Source organism: Mastigoproctus giganteus, chromosome 5, assembly GCF_048544385.1.
Source record: "Mastigoproctus giganteus isolate SK-2022 chromosome 5, ASM4854438v1, whole genome shotgun sequence".
NCBI classification, from domain to species: Eukaryota; Metazoa; Arthropoda; class Arachnida; order Uropygi; family Thelyphonidae; genus Mastigoproctus; species Mastigoproctus giganteus.
In genome coordinates, this window is record NC_143579.1 from 228,985,972 (window position 1) to 229,004,756 (window position 18,785).

At 36.4% G+C, this 18,785-nt stretch overlaps 1 protein-coding gene across 1 annotated transcript in view; it reads left to right on the plus strand.

Annotated features, from left to right (window-relative positions):
* Positions 1 to 345: 345 nt before the first annotated feature.
* The window catches only part of RpS11 (ribosomal protein S11), a 36,825-nt gene continuing 18,385 nt past the window's right edge, over positions 346 to 18,785 (plus strand). The window contains 2 exon segments of the mRNA XM_090373780.1: positions 346 to 411; positions 10,330 to 10,458. Coding sequence (XP_090229906.1) covers positions 400 to 411; positions 10,330 to 10,458 — 141 coding nt within the window. The 5' untranslated portion in view covers positions 346 to 399.

Below are 18,785 nucleotides of genomic sequence, written 5' to 3' on the forward strand. Positions count from 1 at the left end.
ACCGCTTCAGGAAAGCATTTCCGACCCCACATTGCTATATGATTTCGAGTTGTCAGGATGTACCCTATCCCTCTTAGAAGTTCTGAAACGTTTAACTGAAACACCCTGTATAACCTCTCTCACGTAGTAGTTCTCGTCACTATGATTTTTTGATGTTCACTTTCGTACTAAACCCATTCCCTTTTAAGTACAAATAGAAAAAAAAAAAAAAAAAAATATATATATATATATATATATATATAATAAAAAGGAAAGAAAGATATATGTGGGCTAAAAGCTGGCTATTATTAAAGAAAAATGTTTGTTAATTCTTTTGTTTAATTTTACGACTTTAACGAAGGAAATGCCCTCTATTGACATTGTTGGGTAGCATTAAGTTCTTTTCATATCCGTGCTGAGATGGCGGAACAGGTTTGTTAATTTTTCATTATTTTTAACATTTGGATTATGCTTTTGCTTGTGTAAGAAGTTGTCTAATAATGTACATTTTAAGAGTGGGCTAACATAATGAATAGAATGTGATAACGTCTTCCTCGCAATGAAATAGTACGGTCTTTGCAGTTGCTATTATGCCATAATGGAAACTTTTATTAGAAATCTTAATAATATCGCTTTTTGCACGATATAAGAATGAAATCCATGAAAAAAGATAAAAATTCGCATTTGAAAAGAGCAAAGGCATCATTGAGTAAGCAACAACAGCAGATCGATTGGATTATTGTGTACATGTGTTGATTATGTTGTCTGGTGTCATGGCGGTTTCGTATCACTTTCTTACCTGATGATATAAGTACTATGTGTTTAATTTTATTTTGCATATTTTCTTAAACTTTTAAAACTTTTATTTGGCTCTCCAATTTAAGCCTTGCCGATTTTTTTTTTTTTTTTTATCTTTATCCGGCTCATTTTTGCTGATCAAGCTGTAAGAAAATAAGCCACTAATACAGTATTGTTTATTATAGTTTTCGAATGAATGATACTTAATCATTCATTAAGCATACTGGTGAAGTATGCTTAATGAATGATTGGATTCTAAATCTTTACAGCATACTTAATCATTGTATTTGCCAATTATATTACAGGTAGGTTACAACTTGACGCGCAAAAGTGATTTGAGAAATCACTGATGTGGTTGTGCCCAACCGATTTGAGGTTCATCCAAGGCCGATTTTGGAATATGGCTTGCATGAATCCCATTTTAGCCGAAAGTTTTCTACCTACGCTCAATTACTCTGTTCTGAGCCTAACTCCCTTTCCCAGGTAGACAGACTGCCACTGGGAAGACATCCACATGTGGATTGAGTTGCCCATTCACTCAATAGGAAATTTTGGATAATTTTCTAGCATTTTAAATAATATAGAAACTGTATTCTGTGATCTTCAGTAGTAACTGCTTAACCAACTGTCAGCATACACAATGAAATATCTTCTTTATATATTCTTTTTGTACTGGATAATTGGAGGAGTGAGTAATAGGAAATGTTTTCTTATGAAAGCTTCTGATAGTTGTCATGAAACTGGATGAAAGCATTGTGAATTAGCACTCTTGACTTTATTTATCTGGAAAATGAGGAAATGCATGTACATATTATTGAAAATTTATGGATGGATGCAGAATGGAAACTAAGTTCAGTATTATTTGTTTTTTTATTTCCATAAGTGTGTTTTGTGATCTTTTCTGCAGAAAAGAATTTCCTCCTAACTTTCTGAGTTTTGTTTATTGGAAAATTATATGCTTTCCTGGTAGTCGTGGTTCCCTCTGGTATTTTATTTTTTATTGTACCATTTCAGTTATATAAATGTAATTGCATTCTTCAAATATGTTACTTTCATTGTATATACTACATGCTAGCCAGATGGATGGTTACAGGATACTCATGAGATTCTGTTTCTGGCTGACCTTTAGAATAGGATCCCCTCCTCCAGGCTGCCTCAGTCTTGTGGTGCTTATCCCCCCCTGCTGTTTTAAAATAGGAAAACGAGTTCCTGGTTTTAAAACAGCGGTGAGGGGGTGGAACACCCTAACTAACACTAACTGTAGTGGGTTAGGCATGTAATTTTGGAAGGGGGGCCCTGTTCCAAAGTTTTACCACAATTTTTGCTTTCAACAAAACATTTTCTGGTGGGACTTGGTCTGACAGACTCCCTCAGTAAAACATCTGTTGCATTAATTGTTGGTGCAATATTAGTGGCTATTCACTTACCTACCTAAATTATACATAGTCTTACTTGAGTAGAAGTGATACATTATTGTTTAATTGGAATTGTATGCAATGGGGATACTCTGCAGAATTCTAAATGAGAAATACCTGTGTGATGATAAATTTTTATGCACTATAATGATTTTATAGTTGGAAATGGAAGAGACTAATAGTTTCATGCTAATATTTTGCTTAATATTTATTGAACCATTATGGGCAAATTATGATCACAAAATGCAAACTTTGAATCTTCAAAGCAGCTACCCATAATTCAGGACAAATTTCAAAAATTATGATGATGAATAAGCAAAGCCACAAACTTCAAGATTCTCCTGTATGGTGTACCATGAAAGAAGAAGGAAAAAAAAGTTTTAAAAGCTTAACACGTCTCTGCAAGAATGTGAATTCTGGTAGAGGACCTGTTAAAACTGAACTGCAGTTTTTGTGCCTTAATGCAAATATATTCATCCATTCAGTTGCGGTCATGACCACACTGTAAAAAGAAAGCACATGAAATGAGCAACTGTTTGATAGTGGCACACTGACTGAATCATTGGCTAATAGTGTTTAGCATTTTTTCTTTGCTTATGTTGAGGTTATTTTGTATATTTTCCAATTATTTATTTATTTTATCTTGGTATTTTCCGAGGTAAACTTTTGTGATGATTATGCTTGCTGAATTTTAATTCTTTGGTTTGTGAAAACAAAACATTATCCCTAGTGTGTGTCTACTGATAAAATTTTGTGTAAAAAGTGTTTCCCTATAAAATTTTACCCTAAAGGGTTGTTATAATGGATCCACAAAAGGAATGGCGATTGACAGTTTGTTGAAGCTGATGACGTTGAATCAGCTTGTAATATGTCATCTATACTGAAATGGAATTCTATTCAAGTGATGTGGATCTCATTCAAATGCATGTATTGTTAGGTTCATAATTAATAATGCCAGTGTTATTTGGAGTGATGATTCTTCACAGATGAAGTTCTTTCCATTTACTAAAAAGCAGTGCCCCAAGGCACATAGAAAGGCCCTTGCATATATAAGCAGCAACAAACCACCTTCTAGTGGGCATGTCAAAAAAACATGGATCCAGGCATTTGGTATATACAGAATTCACAATCGGGTTTTTGTGGAAAAAGCAGCAATAATTTTTAAATTCTGGCACTGTTGGATAATAAGATCAAAAACACAATTACAGTCTTGTTATACAAAAAATTATTTCCCTCATTTTGTGATCTAGGCAAGATCTGAGAGCACCCAAACTTAGAAAATTAACAAAAGGATGGTGAGGCTATTTTTTTCCCTCCAATATGGAGCCCTATCCTTTAGGGTTTAAAATGACAGTACCTTAGGGCAGTGGGCGCAAACTTATTTCACTCGCGACCCCGAGGTAGGATGACCAGATTTTTAGAGAAGAAAAATGGCATTTTATAAATTATGCAGTAGAAATTTTAATTCAAGTACTGGGTAAGGAATGAAAAAATTGTTTACATTTTAATTTACACATTAAAATAATAGTTTAATATTTTAATTGAATACAGCAAAAACAACAAATCAAATTCTTATTCTTCAATTAAGATTACAAAACAATAAAAATGAACAATTAATAAGAAGGATGAGCCTGGATAACCGATAATATTTGGTGCAATGTTTGATATTACTAATCTTGTGTCATCCTCTGGATCAAGTCTGGAGCGCTTTTTTGTTTTTATAGCTGTTAATTTTGAGAAATAAAGCTCGCATAAATATGTAGACCCGAAAGGTAGCAATGTTTGTATCTCCATTTTCCTGGATACTCATCGCAAAGAGAGAAAGCCAAAATTTTTCACAAGTTGTTGCCTTGAAAGAAGTACTTATTGCTTTGTCAGACGACAGGTAGATAAGATCTTCCTTTTGCTGAATGGTAATTTCGGGGCATGAAAAAATTTCAAAAGCATAGGGATAACGAATCCAGTAAAAGTTTTTTTCTGGAGATACATTAAATTGTTTATTAGCATTGTTAGGTGGGTGGCAATGATATCCCTAAATTGTAAAATGTCAATATTATTACGCTCAAATTCAGTTTTCTAAAGATTAAGCATCCCTAAGTTTCAATTTCATCACTGAGTATTAATACAGTGGATTCCGGTTATTTGGGGCAAATCTGAAAAAACAGAACCCAATAGAGAAAATGGCCAGGGTTTGCTTTGCTTAGTTGGGACAACATGCCGTTTAATCGGGCAGGAGACGGCAGCACTGGAGATTACCTTACGATTGTCTTCGACCGTACCACATGGTTCGGTCGGATTTCTGGAGGTCACAACCATAAAACAATAAAAATAGTTAGCAGTCACCTGTTTATTGAGCTTTTCTGTTAGTGCAATCTATCATAAATGGATAGTAAACTCGATCTTATTGAATTTGCGATAATACTGACACCTGGGATTCTGTGCATTATAATGGTGAAATGTGTTTACACTTCCATGGAATCTCCAGTCATATAAAAAAATTAATTTTCAGAATCTTCTCTTCATTCCTATTTTTAAAGCTTCGTAACTTGTTACTCCGTTCTCACTTGCGCTTATCGTGTTACTTGCAGTTTGTGTGCTGTGTTCTTTGTTATTGATTGCTTATCTTTTTACTGTTTTAAATTTTAACCCCTACCCACAAATGTCAGTGAACAGAAATGTCAACTAGTTAGTATGTACATATTACAGTACGTATTAATTATTCCGATTTTCACGTATCATTTAATTTTTTAATTGGTAAGGTAATGAAGGGTAAATTTGTGCTTAATATATCTATACTTTTATAGCCTGTGGATGATATTCCTCCTATTTTCGCTAATTAGAATCGCTGTTTAATAGAATTAAAATTGAATTCACAAACGTGATCACAATGACTGGCGTATAGTGAACAGTACTTCGCTATAGTGAGTCTGTCGTAGCGTGATTTGATTGTATAGTGAACCAATTGTAAAGCGGGGATCCATTGTATTTTTAACTATTTACGTGAAACTTCGAATAATTGGGTCAAGTGCACTATTCCCGATGTGTCCCAAATAACCGGAATCGACTGTATATTTGTTCCCTGTCCTTGGAGACTTAAATTTAAATCATTGGGTTTTTCAATGTAACAGCAAGGGAACTAAGTTGTCCAAGCCATTTTTGATTTGTAAACAATTGAGCAAGGTTCTCATTTTTATCCAATAAAAATAATAAAACTTCATGTTTGAGATCAAAAAGATGTCATAACGCTTTACCACTGGACAACCACCTCACTTTCGTATATAAAAGAAGCATTGTGAGAAGTCTGCTTGTTTAGGCTTTTACTTTATTAAAAAGTTGATCACACTTATCGCATCTTTCAAAACTTTGTGCAAATCAGTTTGCATTTCCTTTGCTACTAATGCTGCATACTGTATAATGTATAATTCAAAACTATATTTGGAGCAATTTCCTTTACTTTACCTTTTAAACCTTTATTTTATCCTGTTAATGCAGCCATACTATCAGTACAAATTGCAAAGCAGTTGGTTCATGTTAGATTATTTGTTTGAAAGAAAATATAACGTCAAAAATCTTCCTTCCAAAGCTTTGCAAAATAGAAAATTCTCCAAAATATCTTCTCACAGCAGTATCTCACATATAATAAGTTGAGCAAGGTTTTAAATATCTGTGAATTCATTTAACTGTATTGCAAAAATTGGACTTTCTCTCAATCAATTTAATAAACTGAATTTTATGTTCACAATAATTGTAATATGCTCCAAGACTGTCACTGGATGGAGGAATGGTATTTAAATCGTTGTACTTTTCTCCGTGCATAATTGAAATAATTTTTATTGCAGCAGGCAGAGCAAGGTTTAGCAACAGTATGTGATTTAAATTTTTTTTTCCCTTAAATATGAAACTTCCAATGATGCTCTTAAAGCTTTACAAGGAACTGCCGTATGTTTCTTCGTGATAGATTTCATTAATTCTTTTTGATTTGGAATATGATGACTCTACTAGAAATTGGTGGTCGCACTACACTTGAAATAACGTTAGTGTCCAAATTTTCACATGATACATTTCATACTCTTTCAGCTTCTGAGGTGAAAGAGTAAGAAATGTATATCTGTAGCGACATTATTGTAGTATATTACACTAATATCTGTAGCGACATTGTCATCACTCCTCAACTGTTTTGTTCTGGTTACCCAATTGTCCATGGTAAAATATATATTTTTCTTAAAAACAACGATGATATAAAAAGTAGCAGGAGAATGAAAAACACATCGATGTGAAAGCATCGAATTAGGAAGCAGGATAAAGCATGAGTGCAACAGACTTTCTATTTACTGCATATTTGCACCTCTGGCCTTCGGGCAATTTCAGAAATTTTTGCTGTAGGAAGCACGAATTAAGAGCTGAAGGGATTATGGTTTAGCAGTTGTAGTACTGAGAAGTATTAATGCGTGCCGAGAAGTCACACTAGTCAACTGCTTTCTGTGTTTCCAAATTAAGATGTATTACCCACAAGCAAAATAAGTAAGAAAGCCACCCTAAAAATTAAAGAGTGGCAATAGATATGGGGTCATTCATAACTCAGACTTAGTAGTAAGGTCTCTACACCTACAGTATTAAAAAAGTAATTTTAACAACCAGTTTTTTATCTTTTATGTACACACAATAACTAATTTTATTTAAAAATCGCCCCGTAGTTTGCACACCCACTTTCAGTACTGTCCTTTTTATCCCAATATGGAGCCCAGATTTTTTTTTTTTTTTTTTTACAAGTATACTTTTCCAATAAAGAGAAAAATATTTTTAAAAAAAAAGTAATTAGTTGTGCAGATTTGGGGAAAATGCCATACTTTGAGGAATACCAAAATTCATACTTTTTGAAACTTCACACTTTGTTTATCTTAGTTGTCATGCACTTTTGGAAAGAATTTTTTTTTTTTTTTGGAACATTCTCTTGTCATACCATCTATGGGAAATCAGTAGATTACTGTATAAGTTAATTGAGGATTGTACTGGTGTTTGAATTGCAGTAAATCCTTGCTTTTAATGGACAGTATCCATTGGACCAGTCTTGTCATCTGAAATGAATGTGGTGACATAGCTGATTGTCTGGTATTTACTAGTGATTCGGATATTTTCATAGTAAAGCAAAGGCCATGTAGCCAGGATTTTCTTAATCATTGTCTTCTATCAGCCTGCCGAGTGTGTCAGACATTAGTAGGAAGTAATCTGCTGGTATACTCAAGAACTTGTCAACCTGAATAAGCTTCAGTCAGTTTTCACTGTTACCAACACAACAAAATTCCAATAATTTTCTGTTACGTACAGTAATGCTGTAAAATATAGTATTACAACATTTAATATATTATTTTTTATATAGTAAATCACTTTTTTCTAACATTTTCCAACTATGGTGACTATACATTTTCTTTTGGCATGTCTACTACATGCATTGTACCAATTACATGTAGTAGACATGCCATACCCTCATATTGTTCAATGTATAATGTCAGCTAAACACCCTGAATATGTCAGAATGGTGCTAACAGTCTGACAAATCCCATTTAGGAGGGGGGGGGGTCTGAAAGTGCCATCTTTTGTATGTTCTGCTTCAATATCTATATAATATCAGTGTGGGTACACCGTAGATAATTCTTAAGAAACTACAATAGTAGTCTGGGAGGCATCATTTGCTTTGTGTCTCATATTGTGCTCTTCCTTCACAACGAGTTTCCATGGTATTGCACTACCTCGAATAAGTAACGCTTCACTAATAGAGAAGACTATTGTTACTTATTCTCGTTGAGTACCACCACCCAGACAACTCCGTTTCAAAGCTGTTAGCCTATCATCGGTGGATGGGCAGGTACCCTGCTATTGCAGACATGACAACCCATTTGTGAAGATAATCACACAATATGAGAGATGCCAAAAGGCTTATATGATAATATATAAAAATAACTTATTTTTATTTTTAAAATAAAAAGTTATTTTTAAATATTAATATTTAAAAGTTATTTTTAAATATTAAGATAATCACACAATATAAATATTGTGTGATTATCTTCACAATTGGGTTGTCATGTCTGCAATACCAGGGTACCTGCCCATCCACCGATGATAGGCTAACAGCTTTGAAACGGAGCCGTCTGGGTGGGGTACTCACTGAGAATAAGTAACGATAGTCTTCTCTATTAGTGAAGCGTTACTTATTCGAGGTAGTGCAATACCATGGCAACTCGTGAAGGAAGAGCACAATATGAGATACAGAGCAAATGATGCCTCCCACACTACCATTGTAGTTTCTTAAGAGTTATGTACGGTGTATCCACACTGATATTATATAGATATTAAACTCTTACTCTTATGTATTATGCCTTGTGCGTCTAGTTATTTTTAAATGTTTTGCTGCTTATATGTTGCAGGCAGGGGTACTGGCATGGCAACTATTAACTGTGGTTTTTTTTTTTTTTTTTTTAAATTGATTTTGGGCTTTTTTTTTTAAATTGAAATAGTTTTCATTAATTATGATTTACATAATTTACCCCATTTCTTACCGATTAAAACTTCTTGTGCTCTGTTTTTTCACTCATTCTTCTCTTCGATTCAAACTTCCATTCCATTTTGGGAATTTTTCTTGCAGCTTTCAGAAAAATACAGTATGCAGTGAGCTGAATTATGGGCTTCCACAAGTGCAAATATATTGTCCTTTTATTTATCCAGCCAATCATCCTTCAGGATGGATAGTTGAAAGAATTGATATTGCTATATAAGGATGTTTGTGCATTCCAACCAATATCAAAAATGTATGGCATTCATTAAATGCCAAATAATGAGCCTCTTGTAATTGATATAAATTGTTTTAAAAACAGAAAAGACCTGCATCATAATACAGTAGGCTTTCAGAATAACTGCACCTTCGGGGATTCAAGGTGCTGTTATTTTGATTTTTCTGCCATCTAGAAAGTTTTATTTTTAATATGTTCAATGCAGAAATAATGAGGCTAGATAACAAATAGAGAGAGATTAAGAATTCGATTTTATTAATACACTTCTGCTTATGCCCTGTCCTATTTTCTTTATTATATCAAGTTTAGTTTGAGGTGTAGCGTAGTGGTATCGCCGCCGTACTCCCCACACCAGGTGGAGAGGGCGTGGGTTCAAATCCCGTCAATGACACAAGGAGCTTTAATGGGCTTTTATTTTTCATTCTGTGGCCGCCTTAGATGGCAAGGTTTTTAACCCCCAGAAATTGGATTTTTTTTTTTCATCCAGCAAAACAGGCAGATCAACCGGAGAACACGCAATTTATAGACACAATACACTTGGTATATGAATTAACTTTACGGGTGACCCCAATGTAGTAGTTTGGATTATATCAAGCTTGCCACTAAGTTTTAATGTCTTTCTTCTTTTCTTCTCTGTATGGGGTTTATTAACTTTAGGAGCCATAGTGAGGGGTTTGTAATTTATTTTAATATTATTGTCATATATCAGCCAAATGAAATTAATTTAAACTGATGCATATATTTTTAAATTTTTAACAGTTTATTTAAAAATATAGGTGGTAGATGACTTTCATCAACCAGTGAAATACCACCACTTTGCTTATTGGAGGCTTGAAGTGGTGAAACCCATGTTTAGTCTCTAGAGCAAAGTTTTCTGGCGTCCCCCTTCCCCCATACGTCTCCTTCAACCCATGCACGGTATTAGGTACTATAGGTTTTGATACCTTTCGTGTTTGTGGTTTTCGTAAAAAAAAAAAAAAATTAACCTGGATTAGTAGTGTACTGGGATGTGTGAGATTTCCTCCCCTGAGGTGTACACATTTTTAATGTCATTCATCTGCGAGAAAGGTGCAACTCAAAAATTTTGATTATTAAGTTTTATAGAACGATAAATTGCGAGATGAGTATATGTATTTTTTTATTTATCAAGAAAAGTGTTATGAGTAAAACTAATAATGGATGATAGAGCAATAAATGCTAGTCACTATTCCTATAGGCTACAATTATAGGCTAACCTAGAACATCATTTTTTAGAAAAAATGCAATTTTTAAGTCGCATTATTTCTGCAGATCTGAGTGATGTGTTAGCAAGCTATACTAAAAAAGGCTATTTTCTCCTTATTTTCTTCTAGACAGAGAGAGCTTTTCAGAAACAGCCTACTGTTTTCTTGAACAGGAAGCCAGGACTTACAAAAACAAAATCAAAGAAAACGCTTCGTTATGTGAGGAATGTTGGTTTGGGTTTCAAAACTCCAAGAGAGGCAAGTATTAGGGGTAAACTTATTATAGTGTTTATATATATGTATATAAAGAATGTGTAGAATAATATTTTTACTTCTAAAAGAGGTCTATTTTCATGAAACTATGGAATGTTTAATACTGAGATGAAATTAGTATTAGTACAGTCAGTCCTCGTATAACACGATAATTGTGTTCCTAGAAACCCTCGTGCAATATAAACAACAGGCCCTATGGGAAAAATAGGGTTAGGTGCCGACCACCCAAGATTGAACACACATTTTTCACCTGAACGTTACCAAACACAATAAATAATCATAATAAAATACGTATTTTATTACAACTATTACGTAATAAAATATTGCTAATGCTTTTGCTTCTATCGTAAGCAAACTTGTTTTTTGTTTGATTTTCTATCCAAACAGATAACAGCCGTTCCATCTCTTCCAATTCTTTGTGTCTTAATCTAATGGATTTTAATTACACTTTGAGTGTTCCTGCTATGAAAGTTTTTATTTTCTCTGCATTCTTTGTAATTCTCGGCGTTGCCTCATTTAGGCCTATAGCACGTGCAATATCACATGGTGTTTCATTTCGCTCAAAGCGTTTCACAATTTCATATTTTTTCTCTATCGACAGAGGCGGACTGGCCATAAGCCTTACCGGGGAAACCCCGGAGGCCGGTGTGAATTTGGCCATAAACTATGAGGCCACTATAAATTTTCCCGGGTAGGAATTTTTGACCCAGTCCGCCTCTGTTTATCGATATTGCTTTTCTTTTTCCCGGTGAAGACACAGCCGTTCCATCTCTTCCAATTCTTTGTGTCTTAATCTAATGGATTTTAATTACACTTTGAGTGTTCCTGCTATGAAAGTTTTTATTTTCTCTGCATTCTTTGTAATTCTCGGCGTTGCCTCATTTAGGCCTGTAGCACGTGCAACATCACATGGTGTTTCATTTCGCTCAAAGCGTTTCACAATTTCATATTTTTTCTCTATCGACAGAGGCGGACTGGCCATAAGCCTTACTGGGGAAACCCCGGTGGGCCGGGGGCCCGGTGCGAATTTGGCCATAAACCATAGTATGAGGCCACTATAAATTTTCCCGGGTAGGAATTTTTGACAAAGTCCGCCTCTGTTTATCGATATTGCTTTTCCTTTTCCTGGTGAAGACACTGCAGATTCTCTCTGAATCTGCAGTGTCTTCACCAGGACGCTTCCTTTTCACACGTTTTAAGTATTTTACTCATATTTAGGAAATAAAGCACAATTACAAAACGAGGAGGCACGCTTGTTACACCTAAACAAAGCTGTAGCAACTGAATAAACAACACCATAAAGGCAGAGATACACTATTAACACCTCACATTTTACTAAAGCACATTTGTAGGGGTTACTACCACAAAACAATTTCCAGTTGCGTTTCTGCTAGTGGAATCTGTTATAAACTGGTAGTAAACTCGATCTAATTGCATTTGTGATTATACTGATAGCTGGACTTGTGTTGGTTTTTACGTTATTATGGTGAAATGTGTTTCCCCTTCACTGATATAAAGAAAAACATAAATACATTTTCAGAATCTTCTCTTCATTCCTATCGTGTTGCATTTGGTTGGGGTGATTCTGCGTTCGACTGCCATTTCTTGTAAACACAAAGGCGAATTGTACATAAGCGAATTCGGTTCGTGTTATATAAGATATCATTCCCCTATTTATAGATCGTGTATGATCGAATTCGTGTAGTGTAAACACGTGTTATACGAGGACTGACTGTATTAGTATTAGTAATGGCCGCATGGTGCAAGAAAGCCTATGGCTTATGCTGCACCAGCCAAAAAAAAAAATCCAAACAAAACAATGATAAAAACAAAAAATATAATAATAATTAATAAATAAAAAAAAGGAAATTAAACCTATCATCCTATGCGCTTCCCTTACCCAAAAGTACTATGCAGATGACCTTTGAATTTCCCCAAACTGTCGGCTTCTACCACCCATGAAGGCAACTTATTCCAGTAATTTATAACTCGCTGGCTAAAATAAAACTTCCTGCAGTCCAATCTAAGCATTTCGCCCCGTAACTTGAATTTATGTCCCCTAGTTCTAGCATCATTTATAATCTTGAAAATTCGTCCTCATTCATTTTACTGATGCCTCTTAGCGCCTTAAACACCTCAATCAAATCTCCTTTAAGGTGTCTAGTTTCCAAACTCTGCAACCCACATATTCCAAGTCTTTCTTCATAAGGACGCCCTTTTGCCCATCTCATCTAGCGAATTACCCATCTTTGCACCCTTTCAAGAAGCTTGATGTCTTTCTTTAGGTGCAGTCTCCATACTTGAACACAGTATTCCAAGTGTGGTCTAACATAAGCCTTATATAATGGGATTATCACGTCCCTATCTCTACTTGAAAAAGTTCGATAGATCATCGATAGGACACCATGGGTCTTCCTTGCAACCTGTTCATTAACTACTCTACCAATTTTAACATCATCTGCAAATTTAGACATCACGCCCTCTATCCCTTCATCAATGTCGTTTATGAAAATTAAAAAGAACAGTGGTCCTAATACTGATCCTTGGGGAACCCCACTTCTTACATCAACCCAATCTGAGGAATAGCCATTTATCATAACCCTCTGCCTCCTGCCCTGAAGCCATCCTTCTATCCATCTAAGGATTTTCCCAGCGATTCCAACCTGTTCCAGCTTATAAAGCAACCGCTCATGTGGGACTGAGTCAAAAGCTTTGCTGAAATCTAAATAAACAATGTTGAAATTATTCCCTAAATCCAGCTCGTGAGTGACCCTTTCGAAATAGCGAACCAGATTTGTTAAACATGATTTTCCCTTTACAAAACCATGCTGAGTACCCTTGAGAGTTTCAATTCGATCCAAATGATCCCGAATTCCACCCTTGATCATTGCCTCCATGATTTTCCCTACTACTGAAGTCAGACTGACAGGTCGATAATTTTCAACTTCACTTTTAGAGCCACCCATACATTTGTACTTTTCCAATCCAAGGGAATCTCTCCAGAGTCTAGCGATCCTCGCATAATTAGCCTCAATGGTTCAATGCACTCGCTTGCCGCCTCCCTTAAGATTATAAGGTATATTCCATCAGCTCCAGGAGCCTTACTGGTCTGTAGGCTCGAAAGTTTTTTCATTAAATAATCTTGCGAAATTTCAGTATCATTAATTACATGTTTTTTAACTTTGCTCCCACAATTTCCCATTACCACAAAAGGTTTTTCATTTGTAAATATCGATGCAAAATAACTGTTCAGTTCATCTGCAACGGCAGCTGGTGTATTTAATACTATCCCCTTTCCCTTACGTAAAGGTCCGATCTGGTTTGTCCTGCTCTTCTTGGCATTTATATATGTGAAGAATTCCTTATCTCCCCCCCCCCCCTCTTTGCTTTGTTTGCTAGTGATTTCTCATAAACTGCCTTTGCCTGTCGAACCTTTTCTGTGGCTCTATTACACATCACCTTGTAGCTGTTATAGGCTTCAGTACTTTTTATTGCTCTGTAACCTTTCCATGCCACCTTTTTCTGCTCAAGTAATGTGGCAACTTCACTATTCATCCAACTTGGAACCCTCCTCGTAGAGTATTTTTTTTAATGGTATATACGGATTCAAGGCATCTGTGATTGTTTTAAAAGCGTACCAGAGTTCAAATGTATTCATTTTCTGCACGATATCTACCCGGTTAATAGAGGCCATGTAGTACCTTAAGGCATCGTAATTTCCTTTTCTGAAATTAAAACCCATTCCTTTGCCTTTTACTTCTGCTACCTCTCTCGTCATCATCCACCGTAGAACTCCGTGATCACTTCCTGCTACTGGTTCCTCTACTGTCAGCCCTGTTATGTCATCTGATTCATGTGTGATGATGAGGTCTAGGATATTCTTTTCTCTAGTACTTTCCCTGACATGTTGATACAAATAACAGTCATCTAGTTGATTTAAAAATTTTGTTCCCCATGTCGAGTTTCCTTTCCATTTACCCCAATCAATTAGAGGCAAATTGAAATCACCCATAATAAGGCATTGATGCTTACTTGCCCATTCCATTTGCATGTAGAGGCTTTTGTTATAATCTTCACAATCACCTGGTCAGTAGATTACTCCTACTCATATTATACCTTTGTTTCCAACTATCTCACACCATACAGACTCTATACTAGCATGTGAAATGTCTGAATCCGGGAAGGCTATCGTCGCAATCAGGCTGCTTCTGATAAGAAGCATTACCCCACCACCCCTTCTATCTACCCTATCTTTCCTAAATACATTATACAAGCCGTACTTAAACTCATCATCCCCAATTTCCGGGTGGCACCACATCTCTGTAAGCCCTATTATGTCCGCGTTACCAACAGTTCGAATTCGCTCATTTTATTGACGACACTTCTAACGTTACTGTATAAACAATTAAGATTTACTGTTCTTGTGTATTTAACAACCCTAACACGCCCCTTGAAGTTTTTTAGGCCCTCTTCCCTGATATTAGCTACCCGGTCACGTGAAACGTTTCTACCCCCAGAGCATCTAGATAATACATCCAGTTGGGGTAACAGATAAGAACTCTTAAGGTATGTGCAAGAGTTACTTTGACCAGTATTATCAGATAAATGCGTGTCAGTATTACCCACATCCCCCCTAACTAGAAGTTTCCCTGAACCTTTAAGGTATCCTCAATAATACTGGCAAAAACTTTTGCACCACCTTTGTTCAAGTGTATCCCGTCTCTACAAAACAAATTCCTTCTACCTACAAGTGTGGGCCATGCTGATAGAAATTTCCCCCCTAAAGCCTTGCAGATTCCTTCAAGTCTTGAGTTAATCCACAAGGCTCTTAACATATAATCCCTCCTATTGTGTCTGGGCAGAATTGCAGACACATAGACATTATGGCCTAGCTCGCGACATTTCCTCAGCATGGTCCTGTATTCTCCCAACAAATCGTCAGATCGTGTATGTTTAATATCATTAGTCCCCACATGAATAATAATATTCTCTTTACCCCCTTTAAAATCTGACAATCTGTTGGTGACATCATCAATAGTTGCTCCCGGCAGACATACCCTGCTTCTACTCCACCTATCCTTATTTCAAAAAATATTCCCAGTTTCCCTGACAGTGGATTCTCCTAATAAAACAATGTCCTTTTTAACCAGAGTAGTTTGCACTTGGTTTTTCTGTTTTGAAGCTCAAATCGGGTGTGCATCACTTGGTAGATTGCTGGAGTCTTGAGTCCCTGACGAGCTCACAGATGCATTATTCTCAAGGGCAAGCACCCGTTTTTTCAGGGACTCGAATTGTTCCATCAGTGCACCAAATTGTAATTTAAGATCAGTGCACTCCTTACATCGATCACAAAGAAAAGAATCCCCAGGTGAGGAAGGATTAGTCACCAGGTCAACCTTGGGAAAACATTCCACAGGTTCCACAACGGATTAAATCATTACTCACCTGTAAATCGCCATCGGCTATTTCCGTGTGAGTCCCGATGCCCAGTGGCGTGTTTACGGCAGATCTCGTAACTACCATTATAAAATTAAGTAAAACTGTTACAGGAAAGCCTATAACAAAATAATCCAACAATATCTAAATAAATCAAATATTTAAAAGCACTATCCAAAAGTAAACCACTTAACTGAGGAGCCCTGACTAAGTGCGTCCGCTCACCTCGAATGCCAACACTGAACTCTCAAATCTCAAATACTTTGTTTAGTAAGGTGAATAAACCAGTGATCACAGTAAGTGTCACTTTATATGAACAGATTTTCATAAGTGAAAATCTGTCCTAACAACCTATCTGATCAAAAGTTATTTATGAAAGAACACAACTTGTTTCTACCACCTAATATGACACCTTATTTACAGTCCATTACACAACTTTTTCTTACTATTGAATACACCAGGAATTGTCAAACTAATAGAGCAAGCTTATCTGCGAAAAGATCTAAACCTCCCGAGCACGTCCTAATTCATTTCACAAATGCACGTGGTCTCAATTCTAATCTCAACGATGTCCATTTCCACTTGCAGTCTGCCAAACCCCATGTACTTTTTCTGACAGAATCTCAGTTATCGGTTGATTCAACTACTGCTCATCTCAGATGCGCAAATTATTCGCTGTATGATTCCTTTCGCCTCAAAGGTGGTACTTGTGCATATGTCTGTTCTGATATTCCCTGTCAGAGACTTGGCAATTTGGAATCTCATCTCTTTGATCTTCTCTGGCTTAAAATCTCTCTACCTCATTGTGTCAAATTCATCTGTTGTCTCTACCGTTCTCCCAACTCCGCTAATTACTTGGAGCTCTTTGACTTCCTCTCTTTGCAACTTGACTTTCTCCAGTGCAACTTTCCTAACAGTGAGGTAATTTTCCTTGGTGATTTTAATGTTCACAGCTCCAGCTGGCTTCTGTTTTATAGTCACACCGACCCAGCAGGTCGAGATGCTGAGGCTTTTGCAATCACTAATGATCTAGCACAGGTTGTTCATTTACCTACAAGAATACCGGACAATCCTAATCGTACAGCCAACATGCTTGATCTTTTTCTCACAAAGAACCCTTCTAAGTACACGGTCGAAGTGAGAGGTCCTTTAGGCACTTCAGATCACAGCTTGGTGATTGTCTCTTCTCCAATGGAACCTTTATCTCATGGCTATTCCCAACCTCGTGTTGTTTGGCATTACAAGAATGCAAAATGGAATGACCTGCGAGACTTCTTTTCCTTTGTCGGATTACTGTTTCAAAACTTCTGATGTCAACGTTTGCTCAGATCGTGTCAGTGAAATTATTCTTGCAGGAATGGAATCCTTTATCCCACACTCCACTTTAAAATCTCGTCCTTTATCTAAACCTTCGTTTTCCAATAAATGTGCTAAGGCTATTCAAGAGAAGAATGTTGCATATCGTAATTGGCTTGTTTCTAATTCTTCAGTTTCATTTTCTGCCTACACCAAGGCTCGCAACAATTGTAAAGCAGTTATTAATCAGTCCAAACTAGAGTTTGATCAAGCTAAGAGTAGAAAATTTGCTTCTTGCCCTAATGGTAGCCGAGCATTCTGGTCTCTTGCCAAAGCTATTGGCCGCAACTTTTGCCCATCTCTGCTCCCACCTCTGTCCAAACCAGATGGTTCTGTTGTCACTTCAGCCAAGGATAAAGCTGACCTGCTAGCATCCCATTTTTCTTCCAACTCATGTATTAATGATCTTTGTAAAACACCTCCCACCATTCCCAACACGCTCCATTCAATGCCTCCTGTGGTCTTCCGTCAAAAGGATGTCAGAAGGGTTTTGATAAATCTTGATGCTAAGAAAGCTCCAGGTCCCGATGGTATTTCTCCACTTGTTCTCAAAACCTGTGCTCCTGAACTTACTCCTATTCTTTGCCGTCTTTTTTCACTTTCTTATTCCAAAGGTGTTTTTCCTTCTGCTTGGAAATTTGCTCATATTCGGCCAGTTCCTAAAAAGGGTGACAAATCCCTTCCATCCAATTATCGTCCCATTGCAATTACTTCTACTCTTTCTAAAGTAATGGAGAAATCAATTAACCGCCAACTCTTAAACTACCTAGAAACTTTCCGTCTGATCAATGATCACCAGTATGGATTCCGTCAGTGTCGATCCACTGGTGATGTTCTGGCTTATGTTACCCATTTATGGACTAATTCAATGGAAAGTTTCGGTGAAACACAAGTAGTTACTCTTGACATCTCAAAGGCTTTCGGTCGTGTTTGGCATAAAGGTCTTCTAAACAAGCTTCCATCTTATGGTTTGCCAACTGTTTTTTGTAATTGGTTATCCCGTTTTTTTCTCTGATCGCTCACTGAAGGTGATGATAAGATGGCTCTTTGTCTTCTAACTTCTCCACTAGTGCCGATGTCCCCCAAGGTTCAGTTCTTTCACCCACTCTTTTCCTCTTGTATATTAATGGCCTTCTTCCATTGACTGGAAATCCTATCCATAGTTTTGCTGATGATAGCACATTGCATTCCACTTTCCATTTTGAGAAACCTTGCCCTGCTCAATCAGCTTCAACTTCTCGAAAATCTGCTACCAATTCTTTAAATGTTGATCTTCAGGTAATTCTCCAGTGGGGCAAAGACAACTTAGTCGATTTCAACCCTTCTAAAACTCAGTCTTGTCTTATATCTCGCAAAAAGGATTCTTCTGCTCCTATCTTTAGTGACACTCTGATTTCTAGGCAAAATGATATATCTCTTTTGGGGATTACCCTGACTTCTAATCTCTCTTGGCACAAACACATTACAAATATTGCTTCCTCTGCATCTAAAAAACTTGCTTTTCTCTTTCGCTCTTGGCG